Below are 24,260 nucleotides of genomic sequence, written 5' to 3' on the forward strand. Positions count from 1 at the left end.
TTATTAAAAGATAGTTTAGTAAAAATATCATCTATTCTCATTCTCATCCATCCTTCTATGTTTACCAAACAAATAAGAGGATGGATAGATCTTCCATCTATCTTCTCTCACATCCATTCTTCTTTTTTTATCTATCTTTCCTCCAATCCATCCTTCGTATAAAAAAGAGAATTAATATCTATACATACATACATATATATATATTTCCTTGCAACTCAACACACGCTAAAATATCTCTCATATCAAAGCCTACTCATATCTTTATTGTATACATTCATATCATTTTAATCAACTTTCCATCGCTTGCTCCGTTTGTGCAACTCTAATGACTCCTTAAATATATTTATTTCTTATTAATCTATTATTTCTATTTTTACCATAAACCCATCTTAACATTCTTATATGTGCCGTATAATTTATTTGTATATACTTAATCTCTCTGTACGGTCATACAACACTGCATGATTCATTCCATTGGTTCAAAATGTAATCCCTAACTGATATCAAATAATAGGAGGAGCACCAATGTCAAAATTTACAACCATTGTACCTCTTTCATGTGTACTCAAAATTAACTAATTTTTTTTAAACAAAAAATATTATATAATGCAACATTTTATATGATATTTTCACATCCAAAAAGAAAGAAAGAAAGAAAGAAAGAAGATCCCATTTACCTCTCATACTGAAGACCGTCAAGCCTCAGCTTCACATGCATCTCTCTCACACAATTGGCGCGACCTTTTCATTCAATCAATTGGAGAAAACCTCGATGGCTCTTCTTCGTTATCGTATCGGAACCGGCCCCTGGTACTGTATTATTAAAATGTTTGGTTGTTCCAATCACGAACGAAGATATTTCTACAGTCTTTTCTTTCTTTCTTTTGGGTATACATTAAACAAAGCAGGTTGCTTTATTGACCTACTTGGTTCCCATGGAAGAAAGGGTGGAGCTGAAGAAGTTAGCATCGTGTGAACCAAGCAAGCCGCAAAATTGGATTAATCATAAACCTCCAATTGAATGGTCAGGCCCTTAATAATATATCCTGCTGCAACCTCTGGTCGTCACACAAGCCGAGACGCAAGACGATGGTTTCAAAGATTAGCATCGTACTCTTGGTTGCCATGTTTGGGGTGGCAAAATCGCTTGCTGAGCCCTACGATTTCCCAGACAGTGGAGTTGCTCCCGATCTTTCCTCCTCCCGGGGCAATCTCGAGGTCTCTGCACCGAAGCCGTCTGCTTTGGGCCGCCGTATCCTCCGCCCCGGAGCATCCCTCGCTGTGAACAAAAACCAGGCTCCATCCCCTGCCGTGCCCCACGCTCTTGCCCCCTGCCACGGTATTAGTTTTATATCCATAGATTACTCCATGTTATTAGAGCCATATAATTGCTTAACCACAAAGTTTATAAAAAAATTGTCATTTATGATTTCTTTACTTTCTTATAACTTTTTTTTAATGATAAATTTTCATGTTGCTTTTTCCTTTCATTCTCTGGCAGCCATATAGCACCATATTTTACCTAGATTTAGTTGAACAAGAAGCGTGCTTGGTCATCCAAGATTTTCCTTTGTAGCCTTCAGTTTCTTCGAAATCACTGAGACAGCGAATTCTCCTATGTGAATTGGTTCACAAGGTTAAGAGGAAGTGACAGGAGAGTACGGCAAAATACTCAAAATAATAGAAAATGTGGAAAAAGAGATAAAAATATATATTAGATTTAAAGGTTCATTTTTTTTTTTTTTTGGGGGTATGTTAAAGGTTTATACTTTAATGGATAAATATTATAGGAAGATAGGTCAACTTTATTATTGATCATATTATGGATAATTTTTTTTTTCATGAATAAAAGTTACTCATGATAGAAGAAAAATCATATCTATCTAGAATATGGATAAATCATTTTCCCATCAGTTTCCGTTTAGTTTATTTATATTATTTATTTATATTATTGTTTTATCTCCTGTTAGTTCGGTTGGAAAATCATATCTTTAGAGAGAGAGAGAGTGTGTGTGTGTGTGAGTGAGCTCAGCTTTCATTCTTAGCTTTGTTTGCGGTTGGCCCGGACGGAAGAAAGGACCATATGAGTAAGAATTGTTTTATCAATCCTTAACCTTTAATAATGAGGCTCCTCAATTCAGGAAGTCGATCAGTGGATCGTTTGGAAGAACGGATAGAAACAGGAGACCTTTGCCTGCTGCTTCTGATCCAATCAAAATAATTTTTTTTATTTTTTTCTAAAATAAAATAAAAAATTTATTTTATATATGTGTGTTGAAGAAGATACAGTACAAGGGATTAGATGACAGATGGTTATCCTGCTGCACTAGCTAGATTGGGATTGCACGCATGCCAAGGTATTAGCTCGCTAATTAACTAGAAGAGAACTGGTACTGTTTGATGATGTGGAAATATAAAAGAACAAAAGATACGCAGAGGGATCCAAGAGGTTGGAAATTGAGCAAACCAGAATTTTGGAGATTGCTTTCTATATCAACTGCAATATTCTATTTACAAGAGTCTGCTTAACCGGATAGCATGGCAAATAAAATTCTTTCAAAAGTCTTCTTAACAAGATAGCATGACAAATACAAGATGTTGCAGCAATATATTCGGACTCACATGTATAGAGTATCACTATGGGTTATTTTTTAGAACTTCATGAAATTACATTAATATCATCCAAGAAAAATACCAAACCGGTAATATTTTTTCTATCATCAAGATCTCCAGCAAAATCACTATCATAATAACCCACCAATTTAAAATCATTTGATGATGAAGAAAACAACCCACAATCAAGAATATCTTTTAAATAATGGAGAATTTTCTTTGCTGCCTTCATGTGAGAATTAGAGGGATTTTTCATGAAGCGACTTATAAACCCAACGACAAATGAAATGTCTAACCTTGTGCATGTTAAATACCTTAGACTTGCCATAAGACTCTTGAATAGTGTAGGATCTACTTCTTTTGGATCTATCTTAGATAACTTTATACCATACTCTATGGGAGTATTAACCAGCTTGCAATCTAGCATATTGAACTTCTTAAGTACTTCCCTTGTGTATCCTTCTTGTAAGATGAAAATCCCTTCTTCTAATTGCATCATATCAATTTTTAAATAGTAGGACATAAGATCCATATATCAATCATTTCAAACTCTTATGCCATAGCCTTCTTAAACTCTTCGAACATGCTTGGATTATTGCCGATGAAGATAAGATCATCCACATAAATGCATACAAATAATATATCTTCATTTTGCTCGTTCACATAAAGTGCATATCTATGTAAGCATCTTGTGAAGCCATTTTATTGAAAATATTTATCAATATGACTATTCCATACTTTTGACACTTGCTTCAATCCATACAAAGCCTTCTTCAACTTTAACATTTCATCTTCATGCCCTTTGACCTCATATCTCAAAGGTTATTCCATATAAACTTCTTCTTCAAGATAGCTGTTAAGAAAGACAAACTTAACATCCAATTGATGAATTTTTCAATGATTTTGAGCTGTAAGTGAGATAAGCAATCTGATTGTCTCTAATTTTGCAATAGGAGTAAATACCTCTTTATAGTCAATACCTTCTATTTGCTTATATCCTTTAGCTACAAGCCTTGTCTTGTACCTCGCTAATTCATCCTTTGCATTTTTCTTAGCTTTGAACACCTATTTGACTCCAATTTCCTTCTTCCCTTTTGGTAGACTAGCCAACTCCTATATCTCGTTTTTCTCTATAGCTTGTATCTCCTCATTCATAGCTTAGACCCATTCTTTTTCTTCTCTAGCTTCTTCAAAACTCAAAGGTTCAACATCAGCATAAAAATAAAATAAAGTAACATCAACTAACCTTTCAGTTTCATTATAAAGTTCAGCAAGACTTCTATATCTTTATAATCCTTCACTTGAACTTGATGTGGATGAAGATAAGGATGTTTATGAAGAGAAAAAAACTTATTTCTTCGCGATAATCAAGGTTGCATATAAAATTTTTTTACAAATCTATATGAATAAGAATCAAATCTTTACCTAAATAGCAACAGAACTGGAGATCAAATCTCCAAAATCTGGATTCAACCTTTGCGTAGGCCTAGAACAGCAGACCCTCTACTTCGTATGCACGTCAGGCAATGTAGGAAAGCGGGATGAACTTCTAATCAAAGCACCTTCGCAAACCAACCAAATGAGGGAGGAGAAGCTACCAGGTGTGCCTCCTTACACTAGCAAGGGGATGCCCAAGGGAGGGCCCATGGCAAGGAGGAGATGGAAGGCAAGGAGGGGTGATGCCAAGGAAGAAAGGGGGCGCCCCACTTCTTACGCCTCTCTCTCTCTTTCTCTCTTCTTTCAATCTAATTTGTTTGCTATGCATCCATAGATAGAGATCCTCTCTATTTATAGATAATTTTTATGATCCAATAAGTATAGGACTTCTAATTCAAATAAGTTTTGAATCACTCTAAAACTTATCAAAGAATGACTCCTACATGAAAAAAGATTGGCATCACACTTGACACCCAAAATACACCCACTCCCACACCCATATGGGACGTTCACAACCAGCACCATGCCAGATGATGGTCGGCCAAAGGAGAGGAAGAATCTCAGTGCAAGTAAGACTCCAAAGATCTCATCCAAAAAAGGTCCGATTTGAATTCAATTCAAAGCTGATTCAAAATAATTTCGAAATATTATTAATCCTAAACTCTTTAGGACTTTTGAACCAAATCTAACTGATAATTTTGAACCCAATTAAGTTTAATTAATTCAGATCTAATCTAAAATTAATCAGCACTTAAATTCAATCTCTCATAGGCTCCATAGATTATAAATCAGAAATTATTTATTTTTGAAATTGAATCTGAATCTCATATATAGTGCTAGCTAGATATAATCAACTCTTCAATTTTGTTTGACCCATAACCTAATTCTCAATCAAGTTTAGCTTATTATTCAATCAAGTCAAGTACTTTCAAATTGGATACATAAATATAGGCCAATACTTTCTTACTTTATCTGACTTGTGTGCATGATTCTATGGGTTCAAACACTAAGCCGATAGCACAAGAACTGATTTTTGTACTAATTGAAGCTACCATCTAGCAATAATTTTCGACATTCAGATAGATTGAATTATCACAAAAGAATATTTCAAAACCTATGCATATTATTATCGCATAATTCATCCCTTTGATCCTGAATGCTCTAGGATAGTCTAGGTTTAACTGTCAACCCAAATTGCTTCATCCATATTGTATTTCAACCTTTCAAATCTATCTCATGGATTATCCTTACTAAGGCTTTACTAAATTGAAATACAGCGATACATCAACTCCAATAATTCAGAGGGATCAATCCCATCTTGATCCATATACAGACTTCGCAAGTACTTGACTGTACTTAATAGCTTTCCGTCACTGTATTAGAAATCTAGATAGTCTGGCACCAAAACACAGTGAAGTGCTTGCAAGTCACTATGGTAATCTCAGTTCTAAGGGACATTTATGCCCATATGCTTCATAAGCTGCTCTTAACAGCAGAATGCTCAGCAGGTTAGTCATTTGTTTAATAAGATGTACTCCTACATCTCACCTGTATACCATACCAGTGTCACCATACTCCTTGATTAAGAGAACAACCAATCCATATGGTACACAATGACCTCCACTCGATAAACGTCATCATCCTGTAATGACGTATCATTTAATCGCAAACATGTTTTAAGAACTATATCATAAATCCTCTCTTTTTTGTTCACTAGTATAGTTCTAAGGACTTCATCATAACACAAGAGTTCTACAAGGAAGATGTAACTTTGTGATGAATAATGTTAAAATAATTTTTATTTATTAACCAATAATTCATATACAAAAAGAAACTCAATCATCATACGATTGATTTTAGGACACAAGTTTCAACAACTCCTACTTGGACTAAAGTCATTTGGGGCAGTATCTTATATCCATCTTTCATTTGAAATCATCAAACTCTTTGATCTCGAGAGCTTTAGTAAAGGGATCGGCTAAGTTCTCTTTTTCGTCGATTTTCTGAAACTCGATATCACCTCAATTTATGATCTTTCGTATCAAATGATAGCGGCACAGAATATGCTTGGTGCACTGGTGTGATTTTGATTTTTTCGTTTGAGCTATGGCATTGGAGCTGTCACAGTACAACAGGACAGGGCCATCAATAGAAAATGTAACTTCCAGCTCGATGATAAATTTTTGCAGTCACATCACCTCATTTGCAGTATCCGATGCAGCATTGTATTCCATTTTGCATACAGAATCGATCACAGTATGTTGTTTGGAACTCTTCCAGTATACAGCTTCTTCATTCAAAATAAATATGTAATCTGATATGCTTCTACTATCATCACAATTTGACTGAAAATTAAAATCAATATATCCCACAAGTTTCAGATCAGTGTCTCTATAGATAAGTCATTGATTTTTAGTATTTCTCAAATATTCAAGGATTGCTTTCGCAACCTTTCAATGCTTCTCATACGGATCAGACTAGTACATAGTACATACTCACTACCTCTAGTAAATAGGCTACATCCGACCTCATACACGTCATAGCGTATATGATAGATCCTACTACCGAAGCATATGGTATTCTACTCATACGCTCTCTCTCCTCGGGAGTTGTCAGATAATCCTTTTTGAAGAGAGTAATTTCATGACTTATCAGAAGATAGTCTCTCTTAAAATTATCTATATTGAATCATTTCAATATGATATCGATATACGTAGATTGGGATAATCCAAGCAACCTTCTAGATCTATCCCTATAGATCTTCATCCCTAAGATGTAGGATGCTTCTCCCAAATCCTTCATGGAGAAATATGATGATAACCATGGCTTCACACTCTACAAAGTCAGGATGTCATTTTCTTGTAACAATATGTCATCCACATATGATACAAGAAAAATGACTACAGAATTGATAGCCTATTTGTAGATGCAAGGCTCTTCTCCATTCCTAATGAAGTCATACATTTTGATCACCTTATCAAAATGCATGTTCTAACTCCTAGATGCCTGCTTAAGTCCATAAATAGATCTATTCAACTTACACACTTTCGACTCATCTGTGGATGTGAACCCTTCAGGCTGTATCATATACACCTGTTCTTCTAGCTCTCCATTAAGGAAAGTGATTTTGACATCCATTTGTTAGATCTCATAATTTAAGTGTGCAGCGATAGCAAACATAATCTGGATGAACTTGAGCATTACCACAAGAGAGAACATCTTGTCATAGTCAATACCATAATGCTGGCGGTAACCCTTGATAACTAGACGAGCTTTATAGGTCTCTATCTTCCCATCTGCTCCTCTTTTTCTCTTAAAAATTTACTTACAACCTATGAGTTTTATCCCTTCAGGCGGATCAACTAGTGTCCATACACCATTGATTTTCATGGACTCCATCTCGAACTTTATGATCTCAAACCATTTTTGAGAGTCGGACCTTTGCATGGCTTCTATATAGGTGATCGAATCCTCATCATTCTCATCAAGTTAGATGGGGTCACCGTCTTGGATCAAGAAATCATAGTATCTATCCGGTTGATACGGTACTCTACCAGATCTCCTTAATGGCGTCTCTACTGGCTTCAAATTTGATTCTTCAATCAAATCCAATTCTGTATGTATCGATCCTTCCACCTCTTAAACTTCATTAATTTTAATTTTACAGGCATTAGCTCCTTCTCCAAAGAATTTTTTTTCTAAAAAGACTGTCCTGTTGCTAACAAACATCTTTTGCTCTACAGCAAGGTAGAAATAGTATTCTTTAGTTTTCTTTGGATGCCCTACGAATAAGCATCTACCAGACTTAGGTCCAAGCTTATCTGTCTTTAAATACTTGACATAAGCTGGACACCTCCAGACCCTAAGGTGTAAAAGCATCAACTTATGTCTAGTTCATATCTCGTATGGAGTTTTATCGACAGACTTACTCGGCATCTTATTCAAAATGTCGCAGACAGATTTTAGAGCATATCCCCAAAAGAAGATTAGCAGACTCTCAAAGCTCATTATGGATCGGACCATGTCTAACAAGATTCGATTCTTCCTTTCAGACATCCTATTATATTATGATATTCTAGGAGGGATCTACTATGAGAGAATTTCATTCTCTTCTAGATATGTCAAGAAATCACTGGTGAGGTATTCATCTCTTCAGTCTGACCAAAGAGTCTTAATATTCTTTTCAATCTATTTCTCTACTTCAGCATGGAATCGTTTGAATATTTTAAATGATTCTCACTTATGCTTCATAAAATAGATATATCCATACCTCGATAGATCATCTGTAAACATAATGAAGTAGTAGTATCCTCCTCTAGCATTTATATTCATAGGTCCGCATACATCAATATGTATTAGATCTAGGACATCATTGGCTCTTTCACCTTTTTTCTTAAAAGATGACTTAGTCATCTTACCAAGTAGATAGGATTCGCAGGTAAGCAATGATTTACAATCATCTATTTCAAGGACATGTTCCTTAATCAACCTATCAATCCTACTCTTGTTCAAATGATCAAGCCTACAATACCAAAGGTAGGATCCAGTGACATTATCTAATTTAGGATATTTACTAGCTATGTACATTACACCAATAAGCCATGATATTATACATATGTTATATTTTAATTATTCACACATAATTGCACTATCATTCATAATGATATCACAAAAATCATCCTTTATTATAAACTTGAAATCAAGTTTGACCAAAAAATCTACAGAAATGACATTCATAAGAAAGGAGGGACAATAATGACAATCATTTAACATGATACTATTAGACTTGAAGACAAGCTATAAAGTTTTCAAGATCAAAACTAGAACAAGACTTCCATCTTCAATATTCAGGAACCGCTCATCCTCTCAAAACTTTCTACTTACCTACAGTCTCTGCAATGAATTACATATATTGATCAGACTTCTGGTATCTAATATCTAGATAGTAGTATCACAAACAAAAAAATTATAAGGAGTTATTATATAAGTACCTTGTGAAGCAGCCGTTTGCTTCTTTCTCTTGTTCTTATGCTTTTTTAGGTCAAGGATGGCTATATAAGCAGGATAATTCCTCTTTCAATGATCAAGCTTCTTATAAAAGAAGTATTCTACCTGACTCTTGTCAACTTTTGACATGTTGCTCTGCTTAAGATCGGCGGCACAGAATTTTTGTACCTTTTTTTTTCTCCTAGAGAATCGACGACCTGCAAATGAACCTCTCACTAAATTCACCGGCTCTTTCTGGAGCTGGTGGTCCTTCTCAAAAGTTTATAGTAATCCTAGCAAATCATGATAGTTTACTACATGCTTCATCATTCTATAATGACTGAGAAAGGATAGGTAAGATTTTGGTAGCAAGTTGAGGGTTGCATCCTTGCCAACGAAAAGTCAAGTTTGCTTAGGCATTCAATCTGTCCAATCATATACAGTACATGATTGGTGACTGAAGTCTCCTCGCGCATAAGGATATTGAACACTGCATAGAAGATTTTGTGTCTCTCCGTATCCTCAGGGGTGCTGAAGGATATTCAATATTTGAATAATCTCTTCTGACTGTGCATCCTCGAACTTACGACTAAGTTCATCGTTCATCGCTGCTCTTATCACATAATGCACAGTCATTTAGTCATTGAGCCACTTCACGTAAGTACCTCTCACAGCATGAGGAGTATTGGCAATAGATTCTTTAAGTGCCTCATCCGTAAGGACGTATAGAATCCTCTTGTACTTCAAGACGATCTTCAACTTTCAAAACTAACTATCAAAGTTGGATCCGATGAGCTTGTCGCTGTCCAACAGCGTACGGAGGAATAGTGTATTGATCATAGCTGAACAAAAATCTATTAGTATATGAATTACTTTTTAATCCTAAAGACATGAACTTTAGTCTAAAGGTTCTTCCACTATTTTTACAAATTTATAGCCTCTACCTCCAACTCGAAGATTATATTAATTCGTTAGTGGATACTAGAATCCACACAGACTGCATTCGGATCTGAGTGTGGCTCGATCAATCCTAGTGCATCCATGGGTAGGTTCATAATCAATTATTTCTTCAAACAACTTCTAGTAATTAGATTTTATCCCAGGCATTCCTTCAGCAGGTGTGTGGTGCCTCCACTGAAAGTTCTAGTTAGGTCCAACCATTAACATGATAATACTAAATGTATCTAACAAATGGATGTCCAAGCCCGAGTGTGACTCGATCAATCTGAGCATTGATCTAAAGGTATAACAAGATGGTCATATGATGAATAATAATTTCAATGTCTAATAGACACCAGACATGTGGCGCCTCCAATACCTATTTAGAATATTGGACTCATTATCACATACCTTAATGGGAGGCTATGAATAAGTTATCTTTATAACTGTATCATTTTATGAACTTAATAGTTTAAAAGATTTAATTTTATTGATCTGAGAATAAGAGAAAAAGTTGACCTGCAAGCTATAAATTCTTCCACTGACTTTACCAAGTCATGTAGAGGATTAGACACAAGCTAGTCTAAAGACACTTAAATCAGTCATACTGATTAATCTTGATGGCATGGGTCAGCACGAATAAACTAGTGATCTAATCAAAATATAATCTATCATGTTGATCAGGTAAGTGAGATCAGTGAGAGGGATGTGCTATTAACTTACCGTAGACGTATATAGGTGAGTAGCTCCCGATTAAAAATTACTTGATTGAATCTACCAAACTTACCTTAGACACTAACTGGTTAATTAGTTTTGGTTTGGTCCACCAGAAGATTCAGACTCAATACGGGGTCATGATCATGGTCCATTTATTAAGGTCAAAAATATGGACTTGATCAAACTTCAACTATTGAGGTTAATCTAGAAAAATTCTGACCTAATCTAATTCAACACTTGATTAGATTTAATCAATTTCTCTACTTGATCTATATATATTTCTAACCCTAGGTCTAATCTATTAGAAGGACCTGATGCTAACCTATAGCCCATCGATTTATGTGGTGCCTTAATGGTCTTCAATTCTCAAATCTAAATCATTCATACTTAATTCAAAATTAAGTGTGTGAAATGTATGTTTCAGTCTATAGAATTATTCTATCAAAATTTTAGGTCAAGCATACCATATATTTCAATTCATGAAAATAAATTTTTATAATATGTTTAACAATCAAACATATATGGGTATGATCTAAACTTCATACATACATCTCATGCATCATTATAACTTTTAGATCAATACTGATTACATCTAATGTAACATATAATTTAGATTTTAAAATAATTTTATATCTGAATTCATCTTATTGTAAGAAATTATAAATTATTTTATATCTAATTTAAATATATTTATGATCAAAATAATTCATAAAAATCTATTCATTTTTCTTCTTTATTAAATCGGATTACAATGACACTCCTACACGTCATAAGAGAATCCATCGAATAGATAAAAGAGAGAATAATCTCTTTAATTTCTTATGATCGGATGGTCTGCTGATCTCATCAATTTGAGTACTAGGCTATAAAGATATGAAATCTAATTTTATATGTAATCACATCAACATATAATTTTGATAAAATAATTTATGTCATGAACATATTCTTGATCTTATCAATCATATTCTTCATCTAATCTAATTAGATTTGATGTATCATATACATTATATCAGATCTAAAACATATCTTATGCTGATCACAAAATATCAATTTTAGATCTGGTATCATATAGAAAATTAATTAGATACAAACATGAATGCATAATGAATAAATTTTTGGTTAAATCTATTTTGATATAGTGCTGAATTTCGTTAGAATTCAGATCTAAATATCTATCAAAACAGATCTAATTCAGATCTGAAATAAGTCACACTTTATAACCGAAATAATAATATTAAAATTTTATTAAAATAAATTTAAAATAAATTTTAAATTAGATTGTTATTTCAATAAAAATTTAACAATAACAAAATTTTGTTATAACAAACTTATAATAATCTTAATCAATCATTGATTAGATTCATCTAATCCAATTAAAATTAGATTAAAAATTTTATTTAAATAAATTTAAATTAGATTTAATATCTAACATAAAATTTTAATTACATACAATATGTAACTAATCTTAAAAAATTTAGTTATATATCTATATATCAAAGCCTAGCTCTGATACCAATTGAAGGAAAAGAAACCTATTTCTTTGCGGATAATCAGGATTACATCTAAAATTTTTTTATAAATCTATATGAATAAAGATCAAAATCTTATCTGAATAGCAACATAACTAGAGATCAAATTTTTAAAATCTAGATTTAACCTTCGCATAGGCCTAGAATTGCAGATCCTTTACTTTGCATGCACGTCAGGTAACGTAGGAAAGTGGGATAAACCTCTAATCAAAGCACCTTTGCAAACCAATCAAATGAGGGAAGAGAACATACCAGGTGTGATGCCTCACACCAGCAAGGGAATGCCTAAGGGAGGGCCCATGGCAAGGAGGAGATGGGTGGCAAGGGGGGGTGACGCAAAAGAAGAAAGAGGGTGCCCCACTTCTCACGCCTCTCTCTCTTTCTCTCTTCTTTTAATTTGATTTATTTGCTATGCATCTATAAGTAGAGACCCTCTCTATTTATAGATAATTTTTATGATCCAATAAGTATGGGACTCCTAATTTAAACAAGTTTTGAATCAATCCAAAACTTATCAAGGAATGACTCCTACATGAGAAAGGATTGGCATCACACTTGACACCCAATATATACCCACTGCCACACCCATATGGGATGCCCACAACCAGCACCATACTAGGTGCTGGTTGGCCAAGGGAGAGGGAGAATCTTAGTGCAAATAGGACTCTAAAGATCTCATCTAAAAAAGATCCAATTCGAATCCAATTTGAAGTTGGTTCGAAATAATTTCGAAAGGCTATCAATTTTAAACTCTTTAAGACTCTTGAATCAAGTCTAATTTAAAATTTTGAATCTAATTAAGTTTAATTAATTCAGATCTAATTTAAAATTAATCAGTACTTAAATTCAATCTCTCATAAGCTTCATGGATCATAGATCAGAAACTATTCATCCTCGAGATTAAACCTGAACCTCAAGTATAGTGCTAGCTAGACATAATTAACTCTTCAATCTCGTTTGATCCATAATATAATTCTCAATTAAATTAGCTTATATATTTCAATCAAGTCAAGTACTTCCAAATTGGATACATAAATCTAGGCCAATACTTTCTTACTTTGTCTAACTTGTGTGCGTGACTCCATAGGTTCAAACACTAAGTCGGTAGTATAGGAACCAATTTTTGTACTAATCAAAGCTACCATCTAGCAATGGTTTCCAATATCCGGATAGGTCGAATTATCATAAAGAAATATTTCAGAATCTATGCATATAGTTACCGCATAATTCATCCCTTTGACCCTGAATACTCTAGGATGGTCTAGGTTTAACTGTCAACTCAGATTGCTTCATCCATATTGTATTTTAATCTTTCAAATTCATCTCATGGATTAACTTGGCCAAGACTTTACTAAATTGAAATACAGCAATACATCAACTCTAATAATCTAAAGGGTTCAATCTCATCTTGATTCACATTCAAATTTCATAAGTACTTGACTGTACCCAGTAGTCTTCCGTCACTATATTAGAAATTCAGATAGTCTGGCACCAAAGCATAGTGAGTTGTTTGCAAGTTACTATGGTGATCTCAGGTCTGAGGGACACTATGCCCATACACTTTGCGAGTAGCTCTTGACAGTAGAATGCTCAGCAGGTGAGTCACTTGTTCAATAACGATGTACTCCTACATCTCACCTATTTGTCATACCAGTGTCACCACACTCCTTGGTTAAGAGGACAACTAATCTATTGGCATATAACGACCTTCACTTGATAAACATCATCATCCTGTAATGACGTATCATTTGATTACGAACATATTTTAAGAACTACATGATAAATTCTCTCTTTATCGTTTACTAGCATAGTTCTAAAGACTTCATCACAATACAAGAGTTTTACAAGCAAGATGTAACTTTATGATGAATAATGTCAAAATAATTTTTATTTATTAATTAATAATTTATATACAAAGAAAAACTCAATCATCACATGATTGATTTTAGGACACAATCTCCAACATTGATCTATTAAGAAATAGGAGTTGGTGAAGTTGGTGGTGTAGCAAGATTAAGAAATGGCTGAATCTTCTTCTTCAAAGTATGAAAAGAAATTATAAGATTCTTCCTCTTGTGAACTCTAATCCCATGATGCTTTCTTATCAAACTCAACATCTCTACTGATCACTATCTTTTTGTTGCTTGGGTTGAACAACTTGTAGCCTTTTGAATTTGCATCATAGTCAATGAATGTATACTTCTCACTGCTATCGTTAAGCTTGAACCTTTTTTGGTTGGAGACATATGCATAAGCAATGGAGTCAAAAAGATGCAAGTGTAATATACTCGGCTTGCATCCACTCTAAGATTCTTAGGGCATCACATCCTTCAAGCTTTTAGTTGAATAGCAGTTAGAAAGATAAACTGCATATGAAATTACTTTAGCCCAAAATTCTTTCAGCATCTTCTTGCTCTTTAACATGCATCTAGTCATATTTAAAATTATTTGGTTCTTTTTTTTGGCTACTCTATTTTATTGTGATGATCTAGAAACTATTAGAGGATGATGAATTCAATATATTTCATCAAAATTTTTGAATTTATTAGAAGTAAATTCATCCCCTCTATCAGTTCTTAAAGCTTTGATTTCATAGCCACTCTCTTTTTTCACAAGTACTTTAAAACTTTTAAATATCCCAAAAGCTTCAGATTTGTTCTTTAAGAAATACATCCAAGTCTTTCTACTATAATCATCAATAAAGAGCAAAAAATAAAAATTTTTACCAAATGATAGAGGTTTGACAAGGTCACATATGTTGGCATAGACAAGTTGAAGTGGCTTGGTACTTCTTAAAATAGCTTGCTTTGAAAAGCTCTTCCTTGAATATTTTTCAAGTAAACATGCTTTACATAGTTGATCAGGGTGATCAATTCTTGCCACATCCATTACCATCTTCTTTTCTCCTAAAACTTTGAGTCTTCCAAAATTCAAATGGCCATATCGCATATGCCATAGCCATAATGAATCTTCCACACATGTCTTCAAATACACAGCTTCAGTAATTTGTAGATTCAACAGAAACATCCTATTGCTTGTCATAAATACTTTAGTAATAAGATTAGCATTTTGATTCCTTAACCAAAGGTTACGATCTTTCCTATAAACTTTATAACCCTTCACCAAAAGTTGCCCAAGACTTAAAATATTGCTTCTCAATTTTGGAATATAATATACATCAGACAATATTTTATGGCTACCATTTCTTGATTGAATTAAAATTATACCGTTGCCTTTGATTTCTACCTTGGATGAGTCTCCAAAAGTTATATGCCCACCAATATTGCTATCAAGCTTCACAAATTTACTTCTATCACCGTTTATGCGATTGCTCACTCCATTGTCAAAATACCATGTACTCTTCTTGTCTTCTTCTTCTTTAAGTGCAAGCAATAAGATAGGCTCTTTCTCTTCTTGTTTGTTTTCAACAAGGTTTGTCTCCTCTTCAACCTTTTTGCTATAGCACTCCTAAGAATAATGACCAAACCTGCCACAATTATAACATTCAATATGAGACTTGTTATATCTTTTTTTATTATATCTTGTATAGTTGCTTATTTCTCTTCCTCTACCACATCCTCTTAAGGAATTTTGATTTTTGTTGCATATGAAGAATTTTGTTCATCTTTTCCTCTTTCTTGGCCACAACCATGACCATAACCTCTTCCATGTCCACAGCTGCTTCCACCTCTCTCATAAGCATCTCCCTTAGATTTAAGAGAGAGTTTTGTTTGCAAGACTTGTTCCATAGTTTTATGTTTGTCTTTATTTATTTTTTCTTTATAAGCACACAAAGAAATCCATTCAATTGATCAATTGACATGGTCTCCTAGTCCTTGGACTCTTCGATAGCCACCACCATATGCTCAAACTTAGAATTAAGCGAAGTATCTTTTCAACTATATGAATATTTTCACATTTTTACCAAGCCTCCTCATTTGGTTGATCACCATCAGAACTCTTGAGAAATAATCCAAAATGGATTCATTTTCTTTCATGCAAAGCCCTTCAAACTTAGCCCTTAGAGTTTGAAGATGAATTTTCTTCACCTTATCTACTCCCTTAAGAAAATTTTGGAGGATTTTCCATGCTTGTTTGGAGTTGGTTACATTTGCCACCTTCTCGAATATTTCATCATCCAAGCTTTGATGGATGATTATGAGAGCACATTGATCTTTCCTTTTTGCCTTTTCCAAAGCATCCTTTTCAGCCTGATTTAAGGTTGCTTCATCTTGAGGCTCATCATAGCCTTTGTTAACAATCTTCCTTACTCCTTGAGAGCTAAGGATAGCATTTATTCTAATTGCCCAATTGTCAAAATTATCCTTCATGAGCCTTGGGTATTAAAAGGAAAGTGTAGCTCTTTTTGAGGACATCTTCTCCAAAGAACAAGGCTCTAATACCACTTTGTTGGAAGGAGGTGGGCACACACACTCAAAGAGAGATAAAGAGGAACTTATGAACTCTTATTGCATATACTTTGTTGTTTCCAATGCTTATACCATTTGCCTTGATACATGGCATATTTATAGTACTCAAATGAACATTCAAGATTCAACTTAATGACAAAAACTGGCTACTAATGGCCATACATGCATTTGCTAAACAACTAACTCAGCATCACAAACATAAGCGGTCATTCTTTTGTGGGTAAATACCATAAAAAAGTTGGTCAATTTTTCTATTAACCAACTTACCTATATTTTCACACTTTTTAAGACGGATAAGTTATTTTACCATGGACAACATTTATCCATAAAATTAAAAAAAAAAATTATCCATCCAGGGGGTGGCTAAATTATTTTTCCATCAACCAGTAAAGTAGTCATTTAATACTGTACCTAAAATATTCATCCTCAATTTTAATGTCTCCATAATTCAATGCTTAAAAACTTAGTGAAATCTAAAAGGCATAAGGGATATCATGAAAAATATAGATAAATTTTACCAACTGATCCAGAAAAATAGTAATGTAAAAGAACATGGGTAATATATTTTGAAGCCACTTTCTTATGTGTAAAAAAACATAGGTAAATTATTTTTCTATCTAAATATTATCTAAAAAATATTTATCCAAAAAAGTATGCATTCTAAGGTAAATCTTTTACCTGCAAAAGAACATTCCCTAAATACAAAACAAAGTGGAACAATGCAACTTTTCAGATTTTTCAGATAAACTACACACTTTCCACCAAAATAATCATAACTTTCTGTAGAAAATTCAGATTAATGCACTTCTTAAAATGTTAGAAATTAGACAGACATAGCTTTCTAGCAATATATAATTTGTCCATAGCTATTACAGTCTTTAATGAGATTTTCAGCTCAAATTTAACCCCAATGATAGAATCTGAATAGTCAAGTTTAGTTTCCAACATTAAGCACTGTATAACATAGGTCCAAGTTATGTCATATTTCTAGCTAATGATTGCTTGCAATGCATGATTCCCTATCCTAAAGAAACCAAATTTATGCAATTTTTCACTTGTTTTCAAATTGTTAAGCAGCATTTCATGTCTCAATAAACAATCTTTTAAATTCTTGCCACTATGTATTTGTTGTATGCAGATGGTTCTGGAATGAGCGAGTCACCAGCAGAATCTCCTAAAGAGATGCATTCACCATCTAACCATTCACTCCATGAAGAGGGTAGTTCTCTCTTACTTTCTCTCATTTAGTGAAGATTATGCTTGACATATATGACTCTTTAAAGTAAAAAGAAGCGTAGGATTTTATCTTTTCTCATTGGAAAAAGTATGATTTTAAGCCTTAAACATTTTGAACAGGTTTTTGTTAGTAAATAAACTTAAATGTAATATCATTAATGTTGGGAGTCTAAGAGTCTTGGGAGCCAAAGAGTCATATAAAAAACTCCCATTATCTAGAAGATGCATGAGTAATTATGAGTTAATCTCGGAATATGGATGTGACCTTTGGGAAGAAGTGTTATAAATGCATATTTAGTGATGTATTATGTCTAGTAAATTCCCCTAATGGCTATAAATACCCATGGGGTCATTTTGTAACGAAACAATGAGCATTTTGAGCCTTTGAGTACCTTCATAAAATATAGTATTATTTTATTCCAAGCCCATCATTCTTTCTTTGACAACTTCAAAGTGGTATCAGAGCTATAATGTCCACCAATAATCTCCTCCAACTCTCTTTTCCTCGTCTCACCAAAACAAACTATGAAAATTGGTGCCTGCAAATGAAGACTCTACTTGGGTCTCAAGATCTTTGGGATCTAGTAGAAGAAGGCTATTAAGAGCCAAGAGAAGGAGAGGCTCTCACCAATCAACAAAGAGAGTCTCGAAGGAGGGATAAGAAAGCCCTATATTTCATCTATCAATCTATAGATGAATCAGCCAGAAGATCACGACGGCAACCACTTCAAAGCAAGCATGGGAGATTCTCTAAAATTCATATAAAGGAGTAGAGAAGGTGAAGAAAGTTCGCCTCCAAACTCTTCGAGGCGAATTTAAAGCCCTATAGATGAAGGAATCCGAATGTATTTCGGATTATTTCATAAGAGTTTTAGCCGTTGTCAATCAATTGAGGAGGAACGGCGAAACTATGGATGACACCAGAGTGATAGAAAAAATTCTACGCTCATTGGATGTCAAATTTGACTATATTATGGTTGCCATTGAGGAATCAAAAGATTTGGAAGAGATGACTATAGACGAGCTTATGGGTTCTCTACAAGCTTATGAAGAAAGATTCAACAAGAGGAGGCAAGAGCCTTTGGAGCAAGTTCTTCAATCTAAGGTTTTTTGAAAGAGAACAAAGAGACTCCAAGAATGAAAGGAGTCAAAGAGGTCGAGGACGAGGCTGGGGCAATGGAGAGGCCGTGGATGCGGTCGAGGACGTGGATGCTACAATAACAAAGAGGAGTTAAGCCAAAATTCAAAAGGAGGACGTGGACAAGGAGGCTCATCTAGAGGTAGAAGGTATGATAATTCCAAAGTTCATTATTTTAATTGCAATAAACTTGGTCATTATACTTCAGATTGTTGGTATAATGATGCTAACCAAGTTGAAGAGAAGGCTCATTATGCAAAGAAGAAAGAAGAAGATGATGATGAAATCTTATTACTTGCTAGCAAAGAAGATGACACTGGTGAGCAAAATATATGGTTCTTGGATATCGGTACAAATAATCACATGTGTGGTTATAAGAATATGTTCACGAAGTTGGACGAATCGGTGAATGGACATATGTCTTTTGGTGACTCCTCCAAAGTAGAGGTGAAGGGCAAAGACAAAATCCTTATTCAATTAAAAGATGGAAGTCATAAATTTATCTCTAATGTTTATTATATACCAGAGATGAAGAACAATATTTTGAGTTTGGAGCAGCTTTTGGAGAAAGGATATGATGTGCATAGAAAAAATAGAAATCTATTTTTTGAGAAATCAAAAGAATGATTTGATAGCCCATGTTCAAATGATAAAAAATAGAATATTCATGCTTAACATCAAACATATTGATACTAAATGTTTGAATGCAAGTGTGAAGGATTGCTCATGGCTTTGGCACTTGAGATTTGATCATCTTCACTTTGGTGGCTTTAAGCAACCATCAAGCAAGAAGATGGTGAAAGACTTATCACATATTGACTCTTCAGAATAATTTTGTGAAGGGTGTGTTCTTAGTAAGTAATCAAGAAAGAATTTTTCCAAAGAAGCTTCCTATCATGTAAAGAAGCCACTTGAACTCATCCACATCGATATATGTGGGCCAATTTCTCCAATATCTTTTAGAGAGCATCATTATTTTCTAACCTTTATTGATGATTTTAACAGAAAAACTTGGGTGTATTTTTTGAAGGAGAAGTCTGAAGCATTTTTCACATTCAAGAAGTACAAAACTATGATGGAAAAAGAATGTGGCTACTACATCAAGGCCCTACGATCCGATCGTGGAGGTGAATTCACATCCAAAGAATTCGAATATTTTTGTGAGGAGCATGGCATTCGATGATTCTTGACGGCATCCTATTTTCTCCAACAAAATAGAGTGGCAGAGCGAAAGAATCGGACTATTCTTGATATGGTTCGAAGTATGCTGAAGATGAAGGTCATGCCGAAGAAATTTTGGATAGAGACCGTAAATTGTGCAGTCTACTTGCTTAATCAATGTCCTACCAAGAGCCTAGAGGATATAACTCTACAAGAGGCATGGAGTGGAAGACAACCTAGTGTCTCACACTTGAAGATTTTTGGGAGTATCACCTATGCTCATACCCCAGACCAAAGAAGAATGAAGCTTGAAGATAAGAGTAAAAAATTTATTTTTATCGGGTATGATGCTCGATCTAAAGCTTATAAGCTCTTTGATCCAAAAACTAAAAAGATTCATATTAGTAGAGATGTGGAGTTTCATGAAGATGGCATGTGGAGTTGGCAATCAAACAAAGAGCTATTTTATGAAGAGAAGGAAGAAGAAGAGAAAGAATCAAAGGTGCATTTTGAAGTTTCTTCACCATCTTTATCTTCACATTCTAGAGTATCACCTCTTTTGGATGATAGTCCAATGCAAAAGAAGACAAAGAGTTTGCAAGAGCTATATGAGGTAACAAACGAACTTAATCTCATTTATCTTTTGGCTAACAATGAAAATATTTCTTTTGAAGATACAATACAAGATAAGATTTGAAAAGCCGCCATGGATGAGGAGATCAAAGCAATAGAGAAAAATGATACTTGGGAACTTACTACTCTCTCTGAAGGCCATAAATTCATAGATATTAAATGGGTTTACAAGAAGAAGAAGAATGCTCAAGGACATATAGAGAAGTACAAAGCAAGATTGGTAGCCAAAGGCTACAAGCAACAAGTCGGTATCGAGTATGAAGAAGTGTTCGTCCCAATTACTCGCATGAAAACTGTAAGATTACTTATCTCTATTGCAGCACAATTCAAATGGCCAATCCTTCAAATGGATATCAAATCAGGCTTTTTGAATGAAATTTTAGAAGAAAAAGTCTATGTGAATCAACCTGAAGGGTATGTGAAGAAGGATCATGAAGAAAAAGTTTTGAAGTTGAAGAAGGCACTCTATGACTTAAAACAAATACCTAGAGCATGGAATAGTAGAATTGATGCATACTTCAAAGCTAATGACTTCATGCAATGTCCATATGAGGATGCCTTATATGTGAAGAAGAAGAATGAAGATATATTGTTTGTTTCTTTGTATATGGATGATCTTATTTTTACAAGAAGCAACCCTCAAATGTTTGACGAATTCAAGCAAACTATGATCTTAGAGTTTGAGATGACAGATTTGGGGCTTATGTCATATTTTCTCGGCTTAGAGGTCAAGCAAAACAATGAAGGCATCTTCATTTCTCAAGAAGCATATGCAAAAGAGATTCTTAAGATATTTAAAATAAAAAATTACAAGCCAATAAGCACTCCTATTGATTGTGGAGTCAAACTATCAAAATTTGAAGAAGGTAAGGTGATGGATCCTACTCTTTATAAAAGCTTAGTTGGAAGCTTAAGATATCTCACATGCACAAGACCGGACATTCTATATGGAGTTGGCTTTTTAAGTCGTTTCATGGAGGAACCAAAATCTACACATTGGAAGGCCGCAAAAAGAATTTTTCGTTACATCCGAGGTACTATATCTCATGGATTAATGTATTCTCCTTTTTATAATTTTCGGCTTTTTTAGTTATTCGGATAGTGATTAGGGAGGAGATTCGGATGATAAAAAGAGTACAACCGGATTTGTTTTCTATATGGATGATACGGCATTCACTTGGCTTTCTAAGAAGCAAGCTATTGTGACTCTTTCTACTTGTGAGGCGGAATATGTTGCAGTATCTTCATGTATTTGCTATGCTATATGGCTTAGAAGATTATTACAAGATATCTATTTCTCTCAAGGTAATGCTACTAAGATATATGTGGATAGCAAGTCGGCAATGGCATTAGCAAAGAATCCGGTCTATCATGAAAGGAGTAAGCATATTGACATCCGTTTTCATTTCATAAGGGAGCATATAAAAGAGAAGAATGTGGAGTTAGCTAATGCAAAGACTTATGATCAAGTTGCCGATATCTTCACCAAGCCATTTGCAGCAAATCTTTTTCACAAGCTCAAGAACTTACTTAGCATGAAAGATGGAATACAATTAAGTTTAAAAGAGGGTGTTAGTAAATAAACTTAAATGTAATATCATTAATGTTGGGAGTCTAAGAGTCTTGGGAGCCAAAGAGTCATATAGAAACTCTCATTATCTAAAAGATGCATGAGTAATTATGAGTTAATCTCGGAATATGGATGTGATTCTTGGGAAAAAGTGTTATAAATGCATATTTAGTGATGTATCATGTCTAGTAAGTTTCCCTAATGGCTATAAATAACTATGGGGTCATTTTGTAATAAAACAATGAGCATTGAGTACCTTTATAAAATATAGTATTATTTTATTTCAAGCCCATCATTCTTTCTTTGACAACTTTAGTTTTTGTCCCGATTGTAGAACAGGCTCTGCCGGTATTATTGTCAAGTTTATATGCTTTAGAATTTTTTTTTTTTTTCCTCTTTTCTTCTCCCCTAATAGGATTCTTATATGAAGCAAAATATGAGCAAACAGCAGAGCGAATAAAACAAGTTTTCAGACTGCCAAATTTGGAAACTATTTCTATAAATATATACACTGTAGGTTCCAGTCGTTGAAGGTTTCAAAAGTACTTCCAAACAGATCGGATCCGAACCATGCACATTCTTTGATTCAATTGTTCTTCGACGATATTACATGTGTGAAGACTTCCTCTTTTCTGATAATAGAAAAGGCATATTTTAATCCTTTTTTAAGTTTTTAATGCAGTTAAATGTGCTGGCTGTAAGACTCGCCCCCCTCTCGGATATGACATAACCCCTCCATCGAAGCCAAAGGTAAGCCGGCCTCGATTCCTCGCTCTCTCTCGGTGATGAAAGGAAACACTTTATCCCTTCTTAACCCTTCTTTCTTCTCAGAGTTTTGAAATCAGTAGCAATAAATCAACCGTTAACCCACTACCATGAGCACTCCCACTTTATTTTTGCAATTATTTAATTTTAAAGATGGACCTCATACAAAAAAGACTCTTATTTCCAATTATAATGACAATTTGTCAACTATGATGATAGTCATATCTATTCGAGGCCATAAAGATCCTAATTGTTTTAGCTTGCATTGTTGTTGATCCTTTGAGTAGGAATGATGTAGATGTAGGGATATGCAAAAACCGTTGGTTTTAAAGATTTTAATCCAAGCAGGGTTCCAAGGAAAAGCTATTCTTTAATAATTCATTTTTCTTCATCAGGATGTGTCTTATTAGATTGTTAAACTATCTTTTTAGATCAACCTTGTGCTAATTTGTTGTTTTTGGTGACTAACCTTGCCCTATTGTTTATCTCTAATATACAATTGCCGTTCTCGTGCAGGTTGACGGTGAGAAGGGAAAACATGGGTAGAAGAGAAACGGTAGGGCTTTTTCTTTTGTTGAGAGCAATGACATGTACTCCAACATTACAGAGAATGTCGTCTCTTGATACCTGGATATGATCGTTTTTATATAGAGGTCTGGTCAGGAATGGTATTTGATGTAGCCGTTATGGCTACCAATAGCTAACTAGCCCGGGCCAAGAACCCAGTAAATGGATCTTAATGATGGCGAGTCTCCTAGTAAGCCTGCAGTTACTTTGCATGACAAAACAAGCTAAATAGGGAACGTTTAAGAGGCTATCTGGACAAAATGCATAAAATTTTAGACTTGTAATGCCACTTCTAGTGTCAAGAAGCCGTAATAGATGACGGGATAATTTCTACATATTATTGTTGGACATCTTCAGGAAAAACGAGAAAGAAAAGGTTCCTGGTTTCGGCTATGACCCAGCATTCTAAGGAGCCTTCGAATACTTAGAAGAGCTTGAACGTCTAGAAGAAGTTTTTTCCATCTACTCCATGGACCGTGCATTAAGCCTTGGCTGATTACTGTGTGCACTATATATCACCCCATTTGCGCCCCTTCTTC

The 24,260-nt window shown here is 34.3% G+C and overlaps 1 protein-coding gene across 2 annotated transcripts; it reads left to right on the forward strand.

The window, feature by feature from the left end:
• Positions 1-23,897, forward strand: LOC114913993 (uncharacterized). Of its 2 annotated transcripts, XM_073253614.1 has the most exons (5): positions 1-810; positions 909-1,339; positions 17,790-17,870; positions 23,072-23,139; positions 23,671-23,897. In XM_073253614.1, the coding sequence occupies exons 2-5, from the start codon at positions 1,090-1,092 to the stop codon at positions 23,698-23,700; spliced, it is 429 nt and encodes a 142-aa protein (XP_073109715.1). In that variant the 5' UTR covers positions 1-810; positions 909-1,089; the 3' UTR covers positions 23,701-23,897. The 2 variants fall into 2 exon arrangements, with proteins under 2 accessions (XP_073109715.1, XP_029119542.1); XM_029263709.2 differs by having other exon boundaries at positions 1-1,339.
• Positions 23,898-24,260: the final 363 nt, after the last annotated feature.

This window comes from Elaeis guineensis, chromosome 3 (assembly GCF_000442705.2).
Source record: "Elaeis guineensis isolate ETL-2024a chromosome 3, EG11, whole genome shotgun sequence".
Lineage (NCBI taxonomy): Eukaryota > Viridiplantae > Streptophyta > Magnoliopsida > Arecales > Arecaceae > Elaeis > Elaeis guineensis.